At 43.0% G+C, this 21,027-nt stretch overlaps 1 protein-coding gene across 2 annotated transcripts in view; it reads left to right on the top strand.

Moving 5' to 3' along the window:
- The first annotated feature begins 8,250 nt into the window (after positions 1 to 8,250).
- Positions 8,251 to 21,027, top strand: part of ARHGEF26 (Rho guanine nucleotide exchange factor 26) — a 116,207-nt gene continuing 103,430 nt past the window's right edge. Inside the window, exons 1-4 of one of the 2 annotated variants that reach the window (XM_029940022.1) lie at positions 8,251 to 8,346; positions 8,768 to 9,902; positions 11,271 to 11,310; positions 15,132 to 15,277. In XM_029940022.1, coding sequence (XP_029795882.1) covers positions 8,820 to 9,902; positions 11,271 to 11,310; positions 15,132 to 15,277 — 1,269 coding nt within the window. In that variant the 5' untranslated portion in view covers positions 8,251 to 8,346; positions 8,768 to 8,819. Of the gene's footprint in view, positions 8,558 to 8,767; positions 9,903 to 11,270; positions 11,311 to 15,131; positions 15,278 to 21,027 lie in introns of both variants that reach the window. The other variant, XM_029940021.1, reaches the window with a different exon arrangement.

Genomic DNA, 21,027 nt, shown 5'->3' with positions numbered 1-21,027 from the left:
TGAGCTACCCAGGCGCCCCTAGTCTTTTTTTGTTTTAAACCCTAGAATTAGAATACCAGAATTTTGTTCTAATTAGTTGCTGGTCAAGATAAGGGGAAAGTTTTTGTACAATTATCTGTCCAGATATCCCTGCAATCCCCACCCCACCTCCCTGGCTCCCTTTCCCCCAACCATTACACTGGCCACATTTAACTTACTCAAATCTACACCAGTGCTTTCCAAACTGTGCTGAGGGGGAGGGACAACTTCATTTGACAGTGAAGAAACTGTGCTCTTAGAGATGAAGTGACTTGTCCTCATTCCCACAAGAAGAAAGTGGCAGGCACCCACTGAAACCCAGCTTCCTGACTTCCAGCCAAATGGCCTCAGTCTTGAAATAAAACTGCTTATTTCTCCGTTTCCCTCAAGTGACTGCCTTTTTTCTCTCCTCCCTTTTACTGTCGAAATTCCCACACTTGCAGTTAAGTGCCTGCCCTGAGTTTTCACACTGGCTGCTTTCTGCACAAGCCCTGCGACTTGGATTCCATGCCCACCAAGCCTGAAAGTGTAGGTGAAAAGGCACCAAGGGAGCAGCATGATTAGTGTTAGATGCCCTCAGGGACTGGCCTTTCCTCATAGACTGTTAGCAGGACCAGGCGAGGACTTTCTTTACCCCTGTATCTATGGCCAGCCTGGAGCCTGGCACCAATCAGGAGCCAAATAAGTATTAGTTAATGACCAGGACTATTGATCGACTTCCATTCTGAAACTTTCCATTTAAGGGGAATCTGGGTGGCTCAGTCAGTTGAGTTCCGACTTCAGCTTGGGTCATGATCTCACCGTTTGTGAGTTCCAGCCTATGTCAGGTTCTATGCTGACAGCTCAGAGCCTGGAGCCTGCTTGGGATTCTGTGTCTCCCTCTCTCTGCCCCTCTCCCACCTATGCTCTTTCTCTCTTAAAAATAAATAAACATTAAAACAAACAAACTAATTAAGGCATTTATTTGAATTTATCTTTCTCACTGGATGCTCTCTGAGGGATGCTGACAACACTGACCCCATCTTGGGCGATTCGTCACATCTGTGCCCATGCAATGCCCTCCCTCAGGGCCACGTGTTCCAGGCCCCATGGAGGCTCAGGTGTGCCCTGACTGGAATGCAGGAAGGCTTGTTCTGATCCTCCCTAAAGTGGCACACAGAAGACCCCACTTTGGGTAACGAGCAAAGATGACCGCACGCACAAGGCTCCGCTTGAGTTAACTAACAGAGCCCTCTGGAGCACAGATGGTGCCCCGTTAGGTAACTACGCTTTGATCTCACCACCATGCCCCTTGCTCTATAAAACCTGTGGATTGACGTCTGAAAGGGGGTGGGGCGTAGTTCCATGGTGCTGCGGATGGTCTGTCCATCTGATCTTCTGTCAGTAAGTTACCCAGACTAAAACTCTATAAATGGTATGGAGTGAAGTGCTTTGTTTCCCAGTCTTCAGGTGCCTTAGTTAGTCTGGATGATACTTTAGAGACTCTCCTTCACCTTCTAACAGCCCTTTTGCTCTATGTCCTTTTCTCGGAATACTATCATCCATCTGTTCATTATGGAAGAACTAGAGGAGATAAAGAACCAGTCTGACATTGGGGTGCTTACGTTTTGTTTGTGAAAAATAGGAATAGAAATGAGTAACAGTCACAGGCAGTATGACAGTAGTGTGATGGTTGTCCTCAAGGACAATTTTCTCAAGATTTTATCCTGCATGATGGAATTCCTGCAGCAAACATTTGCCTGTTTTCAAGGTTCTGAGTATGTATCACCTAACTGCTCTCCAGAAAGGCTGCATCAATTTACATTCTTACCACAAATGCGTTGGAGCTCTCTTTTGCCTGTGCTTTTGCCAACAGTGGGTTAAAAATTTTTTGCTGTTGTTGAGCTAGTGGAGGAAGAACTACGGTATCATTACTTTTTAAAAAAATTTTAAATGTTTATTTCTGAAAGAGAGAGAGAAACAGAAAGAGAAGGATAGTGTGTGAGCAGGGAAGGGCAGAGAGAAAGGGAGACACAGAATCCAAATCAGGCTCTAGGCTCCGAGCACAGAGCCAGATGCGGGGCTCAAACTCATGTACCGTGAGATCATGACCTGAGCTCAAGTCAGACGCTTAACCGACTGAGCCACCCAGATGCCTGATCTCATTAACTTAATTTTTGTTGAAGCTGAATATATTTTCCTGTTTGGTGGACATTTGTGAGTTCTCTGTAGCCTGTATTCTCATTCTGCTCCTTTTCCCATTGTTACCTTATTCTTACTGACTTGCGAATGATATATATTAATGCTTTATCTACCTTTATATATTTATAAATAATTTTCTTTAATTTTTCTCTAAGATTACCCTCAGATTTTATGGGCTTGTGTGGATTTATTTTTAATCTACCAACAAAGCTGTTTATTCTATTTCTGAGACCAATGTTGATAGATGTATTGTTTTAAACGATAGAGAAGCTTAAGTACTTCTAGAGAGTGTCAGATGCCATCCAGGCAAAATCCAGTTCCCTCAGTTCATGCCACATGCCACACACTTGGTTCTCATCATATTTAGACACATCCATCTCCTACAACTTCGAACTACAAACTCTGTTCTTTTGAGTTGAGTTTCTGGTATATGGACCTTGTGGGCTCTGAAGTCTGACTATCACAGACTGAGTTAGGATTCTTTTTCTTTTTTTAAGTCTGTTTATTTTGAGAGAGCAAGAAAATACAAGTCAGGAAGGGGCAGAGGGAGAGGGAGACAGAGAGAATCCCAATCTCTATGCAAAGGGAGACTCCACACTGTCCGCACCGAGCCTGCTGCGGGGCTCAACCCACAAACACGAGATCATGACCTGAGCTGAAGTCAGTCGCTTAAACAACTGAGCCACCCAGGTGCCTCCCTTGAGTTAGGATTCTTAACTACTACCTGGTGGTATGAGAAGAGCACTGAGCCTCAGCACTTCATAGTTAAGTGGAGACAGGAATAATGAGAAAGTGAATTCTATGTAATAATGACAATGTTTTGACACAGAGTTGGCACTTAATATCTGTTTTCCAGCCATCTTGCCATGTTTTTGCTCATGCTGGGACGTTTCTGGGGTACCCTTCTTCTGTTGTCCACCTCACAATAGTGTGTCTTTTCTTCCGGGCTAGTTCTATCCATCCTTCTTCATAAAGGTGTTCAGGGAACAGGGCCTTCCCATGCATCTAATTCAGATTGGGTACCTTCTGTTATTTTTTCATGTTTCAGATCTAGTTAGCTAAGAAAGGACACTTACATTAGCCTAATTATCATACCAGGCATGTAATTAGTGATCAATGCAAATCGATTTAGGACATATAACAATAATTGGTATCTTAGCCTCTGGCCTCTTACACCATGGAATATTTTACTAGCATCGGGGGTAAGGGGTGAAGGTGGTCAAGAGGTGCAAACTTGTACTTATACCCCCAGAATTTACTTATAAAGGACATTATGATTATATTTATTATATATATTATATATTATATGTTATATATTATATTTAATTTGTTAAATAAACATTTATTACATATTTGGAAGTTGCTAAGAGCAAACTGAAAGTTTTCATCGCACACAAAAATTATAACTATGAGGTAATGTATGATAGATAACTTTTAATCATTTTGAAATATATACATATAGCAAACCATAGTCTGTGCCCCTTAAACTAGTGCAATGTTATGTCAATGATAACTCAAAATAACGGGACAAATTAATTTTTAAAAATGAAAAAATATATATCATTGGAACATGTCATTCCTCATTAGCTCAATATATACATTTTTCCAATTCTAAGAAGCACTTTGGCCTTACATTTTAATGCCTCTGGGACTGGTGTACGTCTTACTTCAGAAATAGCAATGGCCAGATGGCAGACACGATATAATTGGCTTTGCCTCTTTATTTGTGAACAAGCTCATAACTGCTCGAATTGTCACCATTTCGTTGAGTTCTATGCAATTTAGTACTACACGTATCAAAGTCCTATGATAACAGATGCTATTGAAGGCAAGAGAAATTGGCAAATTAGGTGAAAGAAATTCCAAAGCAACAAGAGGCTGGTAAAAGCAATTCATGTATTATATAGGGCTATACTTAAGGCATGGAATTTAATTTGTCAGAAACTTTCTTGTGATCATTAAAAGTGAAGCTGTAAAGGGACACCTGGGTGGCTCAGCGGATAGGCATCTGACTTGATTTGGGCTCAGGTCATGATCTTTTGGTTTGTGAGATCTAGCCCCACATTTGGTGCCATGCTGACAGCACGGAGCCTGCTTGGGATTCTGTCTCCCTCTCTCCCCAGCTCATGCTTGCTCTCTTTCTCAACAGAAATAAACATAAAACAAAAGTTGCAGAGCTTGTAATGGTATAGGATTCAGCTGAATAAGAAAACGATGCTTTTAGTCAAATAGGATGCCCCTAGCATTGAACTTGCTTCCTAGCCACTAACACTCATTCTGCAAATTCCAGAGACAAGGCTAGGATATTCTTTTAAGAAATCACTAATCGGTGCCTAATCACTAATAATGTGTGGGGGAAAAACACACGTACAAAATTTTTAGAAATACTTAACTCAATTTATTTTGCTTATACTTTTTAAAAATATATGCATCTTACTATTAAAAAAAACCTATGTCCAAGTCTAAAAGTAGTCTTTAATAAGTAAAAAACCCAAAGTCCTCTGTGATGACATGCTGTGTAGTTTAATTGGCAACTCTTACCTTTCATGGTGGTGCATACAATTGAAGCTCTTTGCTTTGGATGTGATAAATTGAATGGAGGCTAAAACAGGCGGTATGTCCGTGAATTTCCAAACTTCCCCTGTTGAAGGAATGGAGTTTGGTGTCTTCTGTTCTGGTGGGAATGAAGCTGTTGCCTGGAAATGAGATAGGAAGACCCTGTGATTTCTTCATAATCCACTGCTACACTTGTTTGCAGATACAACATAGGTTGAAGGTAAGCTTGCTTCTCATACCATGATTTATAACTTGTTAACATAAGTCACAGATTGCATTCTGAATTAGGGAACACTTTATTAATCATGCATTAAGCATTTTAAAATTATTATACTTTTCCTATATAAAAAGGAACATATGTTAGTATGGAAAATATTTTGTATTAAAAAGTGGGTATGTATGATTATGTAATCAGCTGTATTTCTTCTTTAAATTTCTTAAATTTTTTTTTTTTTACTAGAACAAACAATCCTAACATTTGTGTGGAACAAAAAACGCTGAATAGCCAAAGCAATTCTGGAAAAAAAAGAAAAACAAAACTGCAGACCTCATGATTCTGGGTTTCAAGCTATATTGTAAAGCTGTAGTCATCAAGGCAGTATGGTACTGGATCAAAAAAAGACACATAGATCAATGGAACAAAATAGAAAACCCAGAGGTAGACCCACAACTATATGGTCAACTAATTTTTGACAAAGCAGGAAATAATATCCAATGGTCTCTTCAACAAATGGTGCAAGGTAAACTAGATGGTAACATGCAGAAGAATGAAATTTGAGCACTTTCTTACACTGTACACACAAATTCAAAGTGCAAGAAAGACTTCAGTGTGAAAAAGGAAACCATCAAAATCTTAGAGAGAAAACAGGTAACAAACTCTTTGACCTTGGCTGCAGCAACTTCTTACTAGACACATTGCCAAAGGCCAGGGAAGTAAAAGCAAGCATGAGCTACAGGTATTTCATCAAGATAAAAAGCTTCTTTGCTATGAAGGAAACCATCAAAAAGATTAAAAGGCAAGGGACAGAATGGGAGAAGATATTTGCAAACAACATATCTAATAAAGGGTTAGTAGCCAAACTCTAGAGAACTTACTAAACTCAACACCCCAAAAACAAACAATCCAGTTAAGGAATGGGCGAGAGTGCCTGATTGACTCAGTCTGTTAAGCATCTGACTTTGACTTCACAGTTCATGTGCTGTCAGCACAGAGCCTGCTTCAGATCCTCTGTTCCCCTCTCTCTGCCCCTTCCTGGATCTCTCTGTTTCAAAAATAAAAACTTAAAGAAATGGGCAGAAGGCACAAATAAATATTTTTCCAAAGATCACATCCAGATGGCTAAGAGATACATGAAAAGATGGTCAACATCGCTCTTTACTGGAGAAATACAAATCCTAAACCACAAGGAGATACCACCTCATACCTGTCAGCACGGCTAAAATTAACACAAACAACAGGTGTTGGCAGGGACGTGGAGAAAGGGGAATCCTCTTATACTGTTTGTGGGAATGCAAACTAGGGCGGCCACTCTGGAGAGCAGTATGGAGGTTCCTCAAGAGACAAAACTGAACTATCCTATGATCCAGCATTTGTACTATTAGGTATTTATCAAAAGGACACAAAAATTGAGATTCGAAGGGGTATATGTGCCCCAGTGTTTATAACAGCATCATCAACGCTAGCTAAATTATGGAGGGAGCCCAAATGTCCATTGACTGTTGAATGGACAAAGAAAATGTGTGTGTGTGTGTGTGTGTGTAAAATGTACACACACACACACACACACACACACACAGCAATATTACTCAGCCATCAAGAAGAATGAAATCTTGCCATTTGCAACAATGTGGATAGAGTTAGAATGTATTATGCTAAGTGAAATAAGTCAATCAAAAAAGATAAATACCAGATGATTTCACGCATTTGGAATTTAAGAAACAAGAAAATTTAACTAAAGTTTAAATAAACAGATTACACTTTTTAAAAATCTCTTGATGCCATTTCTTGCTTACAGAAATATTCTTTGATTAAAGTAATATATATTCAACGTACAGCATTTGGTAATACAGAATAACATAAAACATAAAAAACATCATGCTTCATCTCACAACCCAGATCTTGCCTCTCAAGATTTTTGGCCATCGCATTCAATGGATCTACGGCAAAAAGGAGTAACTTACCTCCCACACAGTGGCTGCATGCATGAACGCTGGAAGAGAACGTGGACAGCAGCCCGTATGTCTTGCTGGTAGACTTGATTATATAGATCTTATGGTCATTTGTCCTCTCAAGTTTGCCTTATTCTTTAGACATAGCAGGAGCTTGGCCAGGTTACAACTAAGTTTTTATTTGGCAAAGGAGCTCTATGGAGGGATGATCACTGTCCTTACTCCATTTCTCTGGCTCAGTCATTCAACAAATACTATGTGCCGGGTAGGTGCCTGCAATACAGAAGGGCAATAAATGTGGCTCCTGCTCTCTTGAGGCTTACAGTCTAAAGGAAATGTATATATGCGCATTGTCATAAAATGTAGAAAAGGAAGAGAGCAGGTGGCTGGGAAAATAAGCAGGGCCAAGATCTGATTCAGGAGGGGTCAGGGGAAGTCCTCTCTGACAGGCACACAGGTCAGAAGGTCAAGGAAAAACAAAAGGTCAGGTTCTGAGGCTGTCAAACTTGAAGAGGGTGTGGCCTAAGAATGGTGAAGCAGAGTGGCGAGAAAAGACCTGCGCAGAGGAATGCAGGTCAGCGCAGGTCGTGCCGGGCCTGGTAAGTCATGCATGCTTTTGAATTTTCTATGTATGTTTGGAAACCAATATTTTTTTTTTTTGTAATTTAAGTTGCATTTATTTTTAATTGGTAAAATTAACGATTCAAAGCATTAGAGCCAAGATTACTGAATGAAAACTCCTCCCTCCAGCTTCCTAGCCACCTAGTTCCCCTCCCCCCCCCTCCGCTGCTGGTATACATCCTTCCGTAAATAAGCAGAAGCAAGCATATCTATCAATCTATATTATATTTTAAGCAGGGGAGCGAGGCCATCAGATTTTAAGATTTTAAGACCACCTGAATGCTGAGAGGGCACTGGCTCTCTGCGTTTAGAGCCGCGCATCCCAGCTCACGCATTGCACAAACCCTACTCTGCGGCGGAGAACCAGACCCCTAAACAACCCCTCCCCCAAACGCTGCCCCAGGGCTTTCTAAATCGCAAGTCCGCCTGTCTCCCACGCTAGTTCTCACGCTGTGCTCCTGGCAACAACACAGCGCGCCCACACCTCCCGGTCCGGAACCCTGGAGTTCGGCACCCAGCCCACGTGTGCTCATGTGTTTTAAACAGAGACGGGAGGGGAGCTAAGATACACCAAAGCGGGAAGGCGGGCTTTGCTCTGGCAGAGACAGAGGCGGGTCTGAGAGTGGCTAAAACTGGGGCGGGGCCAAGGCTGAGGGCGGGAGCAAGCTTGAGGGCGGAGCCGATGGCTCGAGTCTGCTGCTGCGGTCTCCAGATCTCCTGCTGCTGTGATTCGATCTGAGACCCGGGCCACCCAAGGGGCAGTGGACGCTCGTTGGCCCTGGGTTCTGTAAAGTCCCGAAGGTAAATCTGCCCTGGAGCCGGGCAGTTTGAGCGAGAGGGAATCAACGACGGGGCTGGGCGGCTGGATGGCAGCGGAGGGGAGCGTCGCGCGGCTAGTTTCCCAAGAAAGCTGAACTCGTCGCAAAGTTTCCTGTGCATCAGCTTGCACCCTGCGTATTGGTGGCGGGCTTTTTCCGTGCGGGTGGTCTTTGGGCGCTGGAGAAACGTGGAGGTAATTGGATTATTCCGCCTGCGTGCAGCCCAAATTTCTGACCCGGACCACGCAGTGAGGTGGGCGCAGATTTTGCCGGAAAGGGTGGATAATTGACACGCAGTTGTGTCGCGCACAGCAGTCGGGTGACTGCCAGACTTGGAGCGCGTGTATTTGCAAGGCGTGTCTGGTTGTCCGGAGGCAAAGTTCCATGACTTCTTTCCTCTTTAGGCAAGACTAACCCGGTGCTGTTCCCTCTCGGGCTGACCTCTGAGTCTCCGCTATGGACAGCGAGAGTGATGTGGATTTTTCTAGCAACAGCTTAACTCCTTTATGGCGGAGACGGTCAACTCCTCAGCCTCAGTTGCTGGGCCGGAGCAAGCCGAGGCCCCAGTCCTACCAGAGCCCCAGCGGACTGCTGATCACGGATTTCCCAGTGGAGGACCGAGGGACGCTCCCCACTGTGCAGACTCCTACCCAGGTACCCACCGCTTCGGAGGCCAGGACAGTCCAGGGGAACCCCCTGCTGCTGTGTACTCATCGTAGGGTAGTGGCCAATGGGAGGACAGCCTCCCCGGAATACAGAGCTGTCTCTCCTCGGCTCCGACGGCCCAAGTCTCCGCAGGCTCCCAAAGCGTTGTCAGAGGGCTCCCCGAAATCCCCAGCCAATGGCACAGTGACCTCGCCCATGCCGAAGCCGCTGCGCCCGCAGCGGACTCCTACCTCGCCCCCTTGCTGTAACCAGGAGGGAGACCTGGCCGGATTGACCACCAGCCCCCGGGGGCTTTTGCCTGCTGCAAATGGGCTCATCCCTGATACTGACTCCCCAGGCTCCGGTTCGCAATCTGGCCAGACGACTAAGGACCCTGAGCCGGGACCCTCGAAACTCTCTCCTGTGCCCCAGAAAAGGTCTTTGGAACAAAAACTCCTCCTCCAAAGGCTGCCCTCACAGGAGAACGAGCTCCCAGAGAATCCTTCAGTGGTTTTGAGCACAAACAGCCCTGCCGCCCTCAAAGTGGGGAAGCAGCAAATCATTCCGAAGAACTTGGCTTCGGAAATTAAAATAAGTAAATCCAACAGTCAGAATGTGGAGCCCCACAGGAGACTCCTTAAGGTGCGCAGCATGGTGGAGGGCCTCGGAGGGCCTCTGGGTCCCGCCGAGGAAGAAGGTGAGGCGGAGAACGACGTGGACAGCCCTGGGTCTCTGCGGAGAGGCTTGCGGTCCACGTCCTATCGCCGGGCCGTGGTCAGTGGCTTTGATTTTGACAGTCCTACCACTTCAAAGAAGAAGAACAGAATGTCCCAGCCCGTTCTGAAAGCGGTGATGGAAGACAAGGAGAAGTTTTCCAGTCTGGGAAGGATAAAGGTAAGGGTGAGCAGGAGGGTCACTCATTAAGCCAGGCATTCACCAAGCCAAAAGCGAAGGTGTTGGCGGTGGGGAGGAGGGGCTCATAGGGAGCCAGGAGTTATTGTTCTCTTTTAATTCTCTTGTTGATCAGATCTGTGTGTTGATGAGAACTCTGTCTCTTGGCAGTTCTGTTGCGGGCAGTGACAGCCAGGTTAATGTGGCTTTGTGGGAGGAAGTCGAACTCTTATTTCTGTTTTAACTTTCTAAACTTAAGCAGAATGGCAGAATGTGGGGGACAAATGTGAGAAAAATACAGCCAATTAGGTTTTGGCTGAGTGAGTGAACAGTGAATACAGGCAGCTGAACAGGGGGTGGAGAGCAGGCGTGGCACTCTTGACTGAATGGTCACAATGTCGGGTGCTTGTTTACAGGTGTCTGTTAGGGGTTGCTGATTCATCACAGCTCGTACAGGAAACTACCCATTTCTCTTGAACATATTGATCATTTTGATTATTGAAAGTGATTTATGTTAATTACCTAATTACTGAATCACTTTTGGAGTACTATATGCCATTCAGGTAAAATATGAATTTTAAAGTTAATTACCAGAATCACAAAAGATGCAAATATTTGTCATCTTTGTTGTTACTTGTCTCTTTCACCACTGTCTGTGGTTGTATTTTATTCCCGTGTTGCATCTATTTATTCTTGAGAGCATTTAACAAGTTAGCAGCTCAGAACTTCAGATTCAAGTGAACTCTGGTATTTACTCCCTGATAAAGGCCCAGAAATTGCATAGGTAAAAATACTGCCAAATATGACATAAAGGGCAAACTAAAGAAGGAAGGTTTGGAGTGTGCATGTTCTGCTTTCTCCAGAAACAAGACAGATCTCAGCGCAAATTCATTTTAGCAGCTATAACTTGACTTGATTAATCCGAGAAGTGGAATCAGTTTATACAGGTGTCAGTATGTAATAGACAAGTAAGGCGATTTTATGTTTGACCTCCCGGTCTTCAAGAGATGACTTAACATTTTAGGTGGTTTTTACCCCCCACCCCCCCAATTCTGCAAGTATAGCACTGTTCAGTTTAACAGCGCTGGTGAATCACCAGTAGTGAAATGAGTTGCTTGCTGGTCATTTGAGGATTCTCAAGTTGTTTTGCTGGGGCCTGTGGGATGTTGTACGTTTTATTTCACCATTTTAGTGGATTGTAGTAGTCTGATGAGTGAACTACTCAAGGGATCATCTGCTGTATGCTTGTGGAAATCTAATGAATGTAACAACAAAAGACGTAATTTTCTTAAAATAGCTGTATTTTCTATTTGGCTCATTCATACATAGTTTGCTTTGCTTTCTCTTTTTTTTGCTTTTCTTGTTTCTTAGAAAAAAATGCTGAAAGGACAAGGAACATTTGATGGGGAAGGTAAGCATTTGATTTTCCAGACTTTTAATGCTGTTTCAATGTGGAATATCAATTATAAGTTGAAATCCAACTGCAGTAACAAAAACACTTAAGATGAGAAAAATGTCCAACTTCTCCCCAAATTGTACAGTATGAATCTCTGTACTTAGCTAAATTTTCATCCAATAATACTAGCAGTGAATGGAATTAATGGCATTCTTTGTAAGCTGATAGCTTTGTCAACCAATGTCCTGGATTTTTAATTCTTATCTACTCTGGCTCCGTCCATCTCCACCTCCCTCAAAAAACAGACAAAGAGTAAGAGCTGTCTCTCCTTTTTAGTTAAAAATCCTGAGTTTGGCATTTAAATCTTAAGTCCTATTTCCTTTGACTTAATGTTTTTCCCCCGTATTTCCACATTTTAATATATCATTACTGACTTCCTGTTTGCTTATCAAGTTTCAACTTGGGCAAAATCTAACTCTCTTGGATGCTACAAATCTATGCCTAAGTTTTTATAACCCGTATAGTATTTTTGTGAAGGATCACAAAAACAAAAGACACTTCAGCCAGGTGTTCAAACCCTAATCAGATTAGAGGACTTTGTATATACAGATGGGTCAAGTGTCAACCAAGTGGAAGAGCCCAAAGCAAACAGCACCTCCCACCCAGCCCTCCTAAAGCTGGAGGAACATGGTGGAGGTGAAGGTAGTTACTTTCTGTGTACTTTGAAATGTTAAGATTGTCTAATCTTTCAAGACTAATGAAGAAGGGTGTATGCCTCTCTATAAGAAATCTAATGTAAAGCTGCCCAGAGATCTAAAATACATAATCTTAGGTGATTACAAAATATTTCCCTCTGTAATTCTTATAAAAATCCATTCCCTTGGACCATTTAAACATGATCAGTACATAAAAATGTAGTTGGCTCACCAATCTTAGGTGCAACGAATATATAAAATATATGATATTGTAGCTGGTTTGGGCAAATTCATCTCCCTGATTTTATTTTTTAAATTTTTAAAAAATGTGTATTTATTTTGGAGAGAGAGAGACAGAGTGTGAGCAGGGGAGGGGTAGAGAGAGAGAGAGAGAGAGGGAGACAATCTGAAGCAGGCTCCAGGTTCCAGGCTCTGAGCTGTCAGCACAGAGCCTGATGCAGGGCTCACACTCACGAACTGTGAGATCATGACCTGAGATGAAGTCAGATGCCAACCGGCTAAGCCACCCAGGCACCCCATCATCTCCCTGATTCTATAATTGAGGAGACTGAGAGCTCAGAGAGGTGTAGTGTCTTGCCCAGGGTCACAGAGCCAGTACAAGGGCAGATAACTGGTCCTGCGTCCATTTTGCTTCCTCTTGAATCACTTTATGACCATGAAGTAAACAGAGCACCTACCCAATAGGCATTTAGAGAGACGGTTTGCATCTTCTAGAATTTGACATTGATTCTGGGACTCTTATCTCAAAGGGTTAACAATGTTGAGTTTTTCTTTTTTTAAGTCCAAGGACAGCACTTTTTTTTTTTTTTTAATAAATAGTTGTATGTGGTTTCCTTTTATAAGGAGCTATTTCTGTGCACCCTTTTGTCTCTTCTCACATAAGATGGCTTAGAAGTTTTTTTTTTACATATACATACATGAGGAATACAGGATTCTTAGAGTTAATGAGTAAGAAGAATGTAGTTTAGGATGAGGTGCAGAAGGGGGTAAGAACCTCCCAGCCAGGGACCTGGGTTCCCATCCTACAGTTTTTGTTCATCAGTTAGTGACCTAGAGCAAACTTCTTAACCTCACCAAGCCTCAGTGTCCTTATGTATGAAATGAGGCTGATAATAAATACTATTGTCTGTTGTGAGAACAAATGAGGAATCTTAGCAACAGTGTACGCATATGTTTTGTGCCAACTACTAAGTTCTTTAAAGAACACTCCAGAGGTGTGGTGACCCAGTCTTTACCCTCATAATCTGTTTGGCATATGTAAAAGCATCAGAGAACAGTAAGATCTTGCATCGACTCCATTATTACTTTAGTCATAGTGCATATAGAGCATGCGGTAGTTGATGAGGAGGCAGATGTCTGTCGTCTTGGCAGGTGGGAAAGGCATTTCAAACCCGCTAGGTCCCAAATCAAATTCATGATCTTTCCCTCTAAGGCTACAGCTCCTGAGGCATTCCCATCTCCTGCTGTGCAGCTGTTGGGACCTGCAGATGTAGGAAACATCCTGACCCCCTCCCTTTCTCTGACCCCCATCTCCAGGCCATCCTCAATAGCCCATCTCCATTCTTCCATAGCATCCTAATTAGGTCTCTACGCAGTCAGTAGTTTGCTCCAACAATATAATCGAATCTTTTCCTTTTCACGGATTCCCTTTGTAATCAGGCTAAAATACAATCTTTGTAATGTGGAAGAAATTCAGTTGTTTTGTACTTGGGATAAAATCCAGCTCTTTAACATTGCCTGCAAATCTCTGCTTGATTTAGACTCTCTGGCTCATCTCCCTAAACCCACCTTGCACCCTTTGTCCACTAGATACCCAAACTCTACACATTGACTATTCCTTTTTCTTCTAAGTTATTATGTTTCTTTTTGCCTCAGGGCTTTTGCATATACCTTTTCCTTAAGCTCTGAAGTTTCTCAGCTTTCAGATCTTAGACTTTTCCCAGTAACACCTGTCTGACTGTTTCCCCCCCACATCCCTGAGCAGGTCACACCCTGCTGAGAGTCTGTTCTTTGAGTCTCTCATTCAGTTAATAGGTACATATATGTGCAAGATAATTTTGTCCTCTACCCTACAATGACTTGCCTTCTCACTCAGAATGAAAACCAGAGTCCTTTCAATGGCATTGAGGGAAGGGCCTACATGATCTGCCCTCTCCTCATCCTCCACCCCCATCCCTTAAGCTTTCTCCCTTCCCTCACCCCATTTCAGCCTTACAGGCCTCCTTCCTGGTCCTTGCACAGAGAGACATCCCAGACTCCTGTCCCAGGACCTTTGTACTTGCTCTTCCCTCTGATGGGATGTTCTTTCACCAGCTGTAAGGTGTTTTGCTTTCTCACCATTTTTAGATCTTTGCTTAAATGTCGCCTTGGTGAGGTCTTTGTAAACCACCCTATTTAAAATCTACATACCCTCCTCGTAAGGCTCCCCTCCTCTCCGGGTTTTACTTTTCTCCATGACGCGTATCAGCATCTGACATACCATGAAGGGTACTTGCTTATACATTGTCATTCTCCGCTCACTCTGATGTTTGCTCTTTGAAGACTGAGATTTTATCTTTTTTTGTTCATTGTTGTATCCCTAGCTGTTGTTGGCAACCAGGAGGCATATTCTAAATATCAATTGAATGAATAAATGAGCGAGTGACTTGGAATATTTTTCTCTTCCTATTTTTAGTTCATGAGGACACAAGAAGTTCCTTTTATTTTCCATTACTCCCAGCCCTTGGCACATTGTAGATATACAATAAATGTTGGTTAAATAGTAAATGAATGGTGATGGGCTTTGAAGGAAAGGTAGGGTATGAATTCAATTTAACCTAAAAAACCGTGACTTAAGAGGCATGGCTGTCCTCTGGGGGTGGTAGAGAGAAACATGGAAAGGTTGCTTCCATTGGGATTTTAGGTGCGGATCCCTCCCATTCCCCTGTAGATGAATTAGGGACAGAGCTGTGTGAGTTAGAAAATCACTTTTTGGTAATTATTCTTCAGTGATGAAATTCATTTGTTTCCTTGTTGTTTATTAAACTGGAACCCAAACCTTGTAATAAATATGGATGTTGGTTTAGAATAAGCATAAAGACAGGGTCAATTAGTGACCTGTAGGGTTTGTATTTCTTACAGAAAACGCTGTCCTGTATCAGAATTACAAAGAAAAGGCTCTTGACATTGACTCTGATGAAGAGTCGGAGCCCAAAGAACAGAAGTCAGATGAAAAAATTGTGATTCACCACAAGCCACTGAGATCCACATGGAGCCAGCTCTCTGTGGTGAGTGTTTACCTTTTTCTTTCCGATCTGTGGGCATGAACAAACCAAGTTGTGGAAATTAGGTCTGGATGTGGTTTTAACTTTTTCTGCCAGTGATCCTGTAACCCAAAAGAGACTCCTCTTCTTTGTAGTTGTGAAATGTTTCTTGAAACTCTTCAGGCACTGGTGAGAACAAGGACTTTAATACTTCCAATCAGGAAAATCAGGTTTTGATAAAATAAAGTGCCTTGATGCTGATATACTATACTCTGTAAGCTTTTCCTGTTCAGTATCTTTACTTTTCTTTCCTTTTTTAAAAATGTAGTATATATGTAGAGGTAACTTAATCTATCCTGAACTTTATTGTAATTATGGTTATATATACAGATCTATGTATGTGTATCTCTGCATGATAGGGAGTTAATGACAATTCTTCCTTGGAAATTTCCTTTGATATAGACACATTTATATGTCCATGCAGTTGATTAATGAATGGCATTCTGTTCCATATCCCTCTGTGCGTCTTTTGTGTGAGCCTGGTTGACACTTACTTTGTGTCGATGAGTAATTTCTCCTCTCTGCACCAAACATCTTTTGTTTATAGCCATAATTTCTCTTCCTCCTGGCTTAACAAATGTCACAGTGTGCTGCTTAGTTTACTTGATATGAGTTTGGGTGCAGCATCTGTGGGCATCTGATGCATTACCAAGTAGAAAGGAATTCCCATGGCTGGCTTGGGTGGTGGGAGCATTGCATCAAAAAACAAGCCAGTACACCTCTGTGAGCCCCTTAGGCAATGTGGGAGCAGAAGCGATTCCCTCTTCAGCTGAAATGAGCCTTGCTCAGCGTCAGGAATAGCATGTATTTAGGGAAGGCACCAGAGTGAGGAAAGGAGTTGTAGATGTTGGAGCTCATAAACATGGAATGGATGTTTGGCGATGAGGAGGATGACTTCTGGTCAGGTTCTTCTTCTCCTCTTCTACTCTCTGTTGGAATTCGGAATTCTAGAAAACTAGCAGCCCCTGATTCTGTTCTAAGGAGAATTTATTCGTTTCCAAAGCCTCCAAGGTGTGGCTTAGTAGTATCCCACACATGACGCTGTCTACAGGGGCAGGGCGAGTAGTGGTACAAGTGATGCTGGTGAGTGTGGCGGAGGAGACCTGGTGGGGACTGTGGTGAGCAGGCCTGACAGACCCTGAGCAGCGGCCACTTAGTTCAGGCCCATCCCGTGTCGCCAGACCTTCTGCTGTTTAGAAAAGAGAATGCAGAAATCCAGATTTTTTAAATGAGTATTATCCTAATTCAGATTTTAGAAAAATGGTATGTGAGGCCCACAAAGTACTTATGGGCCAATCTTGTCTCCTGTTGGGAGACAGGAACTCTTGTGATATTTCGGTGATTTTCGAGTGTGGTCAGGTGGTCACACCCCTCCACAGAACTGACCTTTTGGCAGCCTTACACCTTAATGTAATGATCTCCTGATATTAAGTCCCCCAAGCACAACTGTGGAGAAACTGGTGACAGGCCCGTAGAGGCCATGCGGATCCTCAGTGGTTGGCATCCCACTCTTGGTGTGGGCCATGTGGTCGAGGATCCTCAAAAAAAGCTGTGGATTTTTTTGAGTTCTTCTGTGGCGGCAGCTGCATTTGTTAGCGCGGGCCTGAATCTTGCTGCTATTCTCTGCTCGCCAGACAGAAATGTGTGTCTCTGTGTCACTCACACTCTCATCCAACCGAGCTTTAGTGCTGAAAACCAAGATGCTGTACTTCCACCCCCTGAAATGTGGCTTTCATCTAGATTAGCAAATGCATATTAAAATAATACTGCAGCACAAATATGGGCATGCGTTTCATTTGGCCAAAGAGAAATCGATGTGCCTTTTGTTAACAAGACTGATATCAAAAACTATCTGGTGATAAAATGTAAAACGATAAGGTGGGTTCTAACTTTAGTGTGTGTTATCTTGGATTTTAGTGTTTCCAGGAGGCTTGTGTCTATTTATTGTGTTGCTTGGCAATCACATTTAATCAAAGCAGTGTTGGACTTTGCCGCTTCCCATTATTAGGCACCAGCCTGCATTTCCTTTATGCTTTTCGTGTCTCCTCTTCACATTTAAAACATGGTACTTTAATTTTTTATTATATAGTACTTGAAACATGCAGAAAAACTTAAAAATAAGTATGTGTAATAGATTTCTGGGTACCTGCCACCCACATTGAACAAACGTTAGCATTTTAACATCCAGATCTCTCTTTTTTAAGGCAGATCCAGTTAACCACACTCCTCTCCAGCACTTTTCTCCTTTCTGCCTTCCCAGGATAAGCGCTGCCCTGAAGTTCTCTTCTGTCCTTCCCACGTGGGTTTTTGATCCACTAACAAGAGGCCAGCAGCTCTTTCTTTTAGGAAAGTAGATATTTCAGCAGCAGAAAGTGGGCATTACTTTTTTAGAGGCTGAGCAGTTGGTATGTTCAAGTGCAGTTAGGACCCTAAAGAGAGGAAGCTTTGTGAAATATGAACAATGTCGGGATGTTTGCATAAGAGATCAACACCTCCATATCTCTGTCTGACCTCCTGCCCTAATCCTTCCTTGTAGAGGGGCTGCAGAGTTTAGGGTGGGTTTCAGAAAACATCGGCTCTTTCCATGCTTTCCTTTAATGTGCCAAATTAGTAGGGTAACCCCCATCTTCTCTTGCATATATCGCTTTATTAAAAAATTTTTTTAATGTTTATTTTTAAGAGAGAGAGAAAGAGAGTGAAAGAGCTGGGAGGAGGTGTAGAGAGAAAGAGGGAGTCAGAATCCGAAACAGGCTCCAGACTCTGAGCTGTCAGCATAGAGTCCAATGCAGGGCTCAAACTTACCGACCATGACCGTGAGGTCATGACCTGAGCCGAGGTCAGACGCTTAAGCTACTGAGCCACCCAGGTGCCCCTTGCATATATCACTTTAATACAAAACTCTTCTTTGGCTAAGGCGTTGATCCCAGAAAGACAGTAGGACAAGGGGTTTTCTGGCAAAAGGTAAGGTCTCAGTTTGGCATCTACCTTGACTTTCTACTTGGGAGGGGTGTGTGTGAGCCCCCATGTGCATTGACTGTTGTTGGTGGTTTTATTTTCTAAAAATCTCGTTGCAAACACCTGCCTGCCTCCTGGGATTATGAAACTTTTCTTATCAGGTGACTGTAAGGAGCATCCAGTATGCAAAAGGCTCTTGGGAAGTGCAGCACTTCCAATTTATGGTTGTTATATCACTCTTTAAGCCTTCAGTCCGTAGTGTAGTGTCTTTGTGTCCTTGATTATATGTCTCCTTTGGTTCTGCTGGACAATCACACAGGTGACAAGTGTCCCCATTTACATTGTTGGGGATAGGTTTAACAGTTGGGTTGTGATTATCTAGCAGTAAGGGAGAATTAGAACTGGGTAAGAGACATTTAATTGGACCTCAATAGGATGGACCGTGTAGCCGCCACACTTCTCTGGTCAGGTTAAGGTGACTTGATGGTGATGTGATCAGCGACAGTGGCTCTGCCAGCAGGCTCTCCACGCAGAGGTGGCTCTTCTCCTATAGTCAGGAATACAACCTGGGTTCCTTAATTCCATAAGACGGTGACGGGCTTGCTCTTCATTCATTTGGTTGTCAACATAGGCAGATCTCTTTGAGTAGCTTCAATGTAGGTGGATATAGAATGTCTGCATTCCAGGGAATATAACTTTGTGCTGCTCTTCAGGCCTTCAAGAACACTAATATATGAGAAATAATTTTAAATTATTATGGTTCCCAGTCTTGAAGTGCAAAGGATTTGAGGTTTTGAGTGAGGGAAGTCATTTTTGACCTCTAGGGATCTGTGCCCAGCGACCAGGAACCTGCGACACACAGTTAGGCTGCCTATTGACTCACCTAAATGGCTGCATGAGGACTAAGCCAACAGTTCTTGGATCCCTGGGAAAAGCCTGTGGGTTCGAAGAGAAATATTGATGATGTGATTAGTCTGGGAAAGAACACTGAGTGCTTGTTACAGTTAGTGCCAGGTGTTTAGTCGGCTGAGTCCTGGATGCAATGTGAGGTTTAGGAGCATTTACAGTATTACTGAAAGTAAAAGGTAGGTCTTGACTGGAGCCTTTTCATTTTTCATCACCACCACCCCGCCCCTCCCCAGGATCACACAGTGTGCCTGTACTAAAAAATGACGGTTGTGAAACCAGTGTTTGCTCTGTCAAGATCAGCGACAGCACCAAAGCCACCCTCGCCAGCTGTGTCCTGACCCCGTTTATTTGCCATGGGGCGTGTTTGTGTAATTTACATCGCCTTGACATGCCAGGTACCTTTGAAAAGGGTGTTCAGACTCCGCAGGCAAAAACAAGCTTGCAGGCTGGCTTTCTGCTGGAATCCAGCACCTGATATAGTCAACCTCTGCTGGACTCTTCGGTTGCACTTGCTGACATGAGGCTTTATCAGTAATCTTAAATCATTTTGAGGGTCTCTTTGGGTTGTTTAAAAATGCTAAACTCTCTAGTGAGGAACTGGTTCTTCTGTTTTCATCAGAGTGTCCTTCAGCTGTGCGTAGTGTGGCTGGCGGCTTAACGGGAGACCCGATGTTAGGGCCTCTGAGTCCCTGCTCTCCTCTCAAGGTGCAGAGTTTGCCGCTGGACAGCTTTTGGGGACTGCCTAATGAGGAAGGATGATTTGAAACATGGTGATTTAATATACATATAATTTCATTCAGTTGGATTTAACAGACACTTTGGAGACTTAGCAGTTTTTGTTTTTCTAAATTTTTTTATGTCTTTATTTTGAGAGACAGAGATAGAGAGTGAGTAGGGGAGGGGCAGAGAGAGAGAAGGAGACACAGAATCCAAACCAGGCACCAGGCTCCGAGCTGTCAGCACAGTAGCTGTCAGCACAGAGCCAATGTGGGGCTTGAACCCACGAACTGTGAGATCATGACCTGAGCTGAAGTCAGATGCTCAACCAACTGAGCCACGCAGGCACCCCAAGACTTAGCAGTTTGATCTGCCCGGACTTAATATTTTAGACTTAGACTGTGTTCATGGCGAGAGACCTACCGTTTTCTACTAAAACCCAGAGCTCAACGGATGTGGTAATCCTGAATGTCATTGTGTTTGCAGAAATGCTTAATGCAATTAGAGGTCCTAGAAAATTGCATTCTTTTCCCTTACATTTTCACACTTATCTGAATTAATTTTCAGTTCAGTGACTTGCTGCTCAAAATAATCTCTTCAGTCATATAATTTTCCTTTTATATTTTGCAACCTAGCAGTCACATAAAATTATTTTCTACCTTACATGGTGATTGATGCTTCGTACCATACCTATCTTTTGTTTAAAAAAATGCTCATTTTTCATGTCTGGCTTGCATTTAGTGCTCATAGTGGAAACAGCCTGGGCTTTAGATATCTACTTGTCCACGCTTTTAAATTGGCAGTGGGTCTCCTGGGATGTTTTTATCTTTATAAACAGAAATAGAGGTTCATGTGCCTGGACCCGAGACCCAAGCAGAGATCCTATTCTAGCTGAAGGGCCTGGAGCTGGGCTGGGGGCCTGCTCAGCTGAGCCAGGGACTAGGCTCCGTATGCCCTTGCCATTTTGCCACAATTAGATTACGGGGTTCTCTTAACATTTCTGAAAATTAATTTTGACTTACATAAGCAACACATCATCTGTTCTCCATGTAAACTTTGAGGCATGGATCTTTAGAAGAATGCACACACAAGTATACATGTAAATATTTGTTTATAATTTTGTTTTTTTTTTT

Source organism: Suricata suricatta, chromosome 5 (genome assembly GCF_006229205.1).
Source record: "Suricata suricatta isolate VVHF042 chromosome 5, meerkat_22Aug2017_6uvM2_HiC, whole genome shotgun sequence".
In the NCBI taxonomy this organism is placed as follows: domain Eukaryota; kingdom Metazoa; phylum Chordata; class Mammalia; order Carnivora; family Herpestidae; genus Suricata; species Suricata suricatta.
The sequence above is the reverse complement of the archived record's forward strand: the minus strand, read 5'-3'. Positions and strand labels throughout refer to the sequence as shown.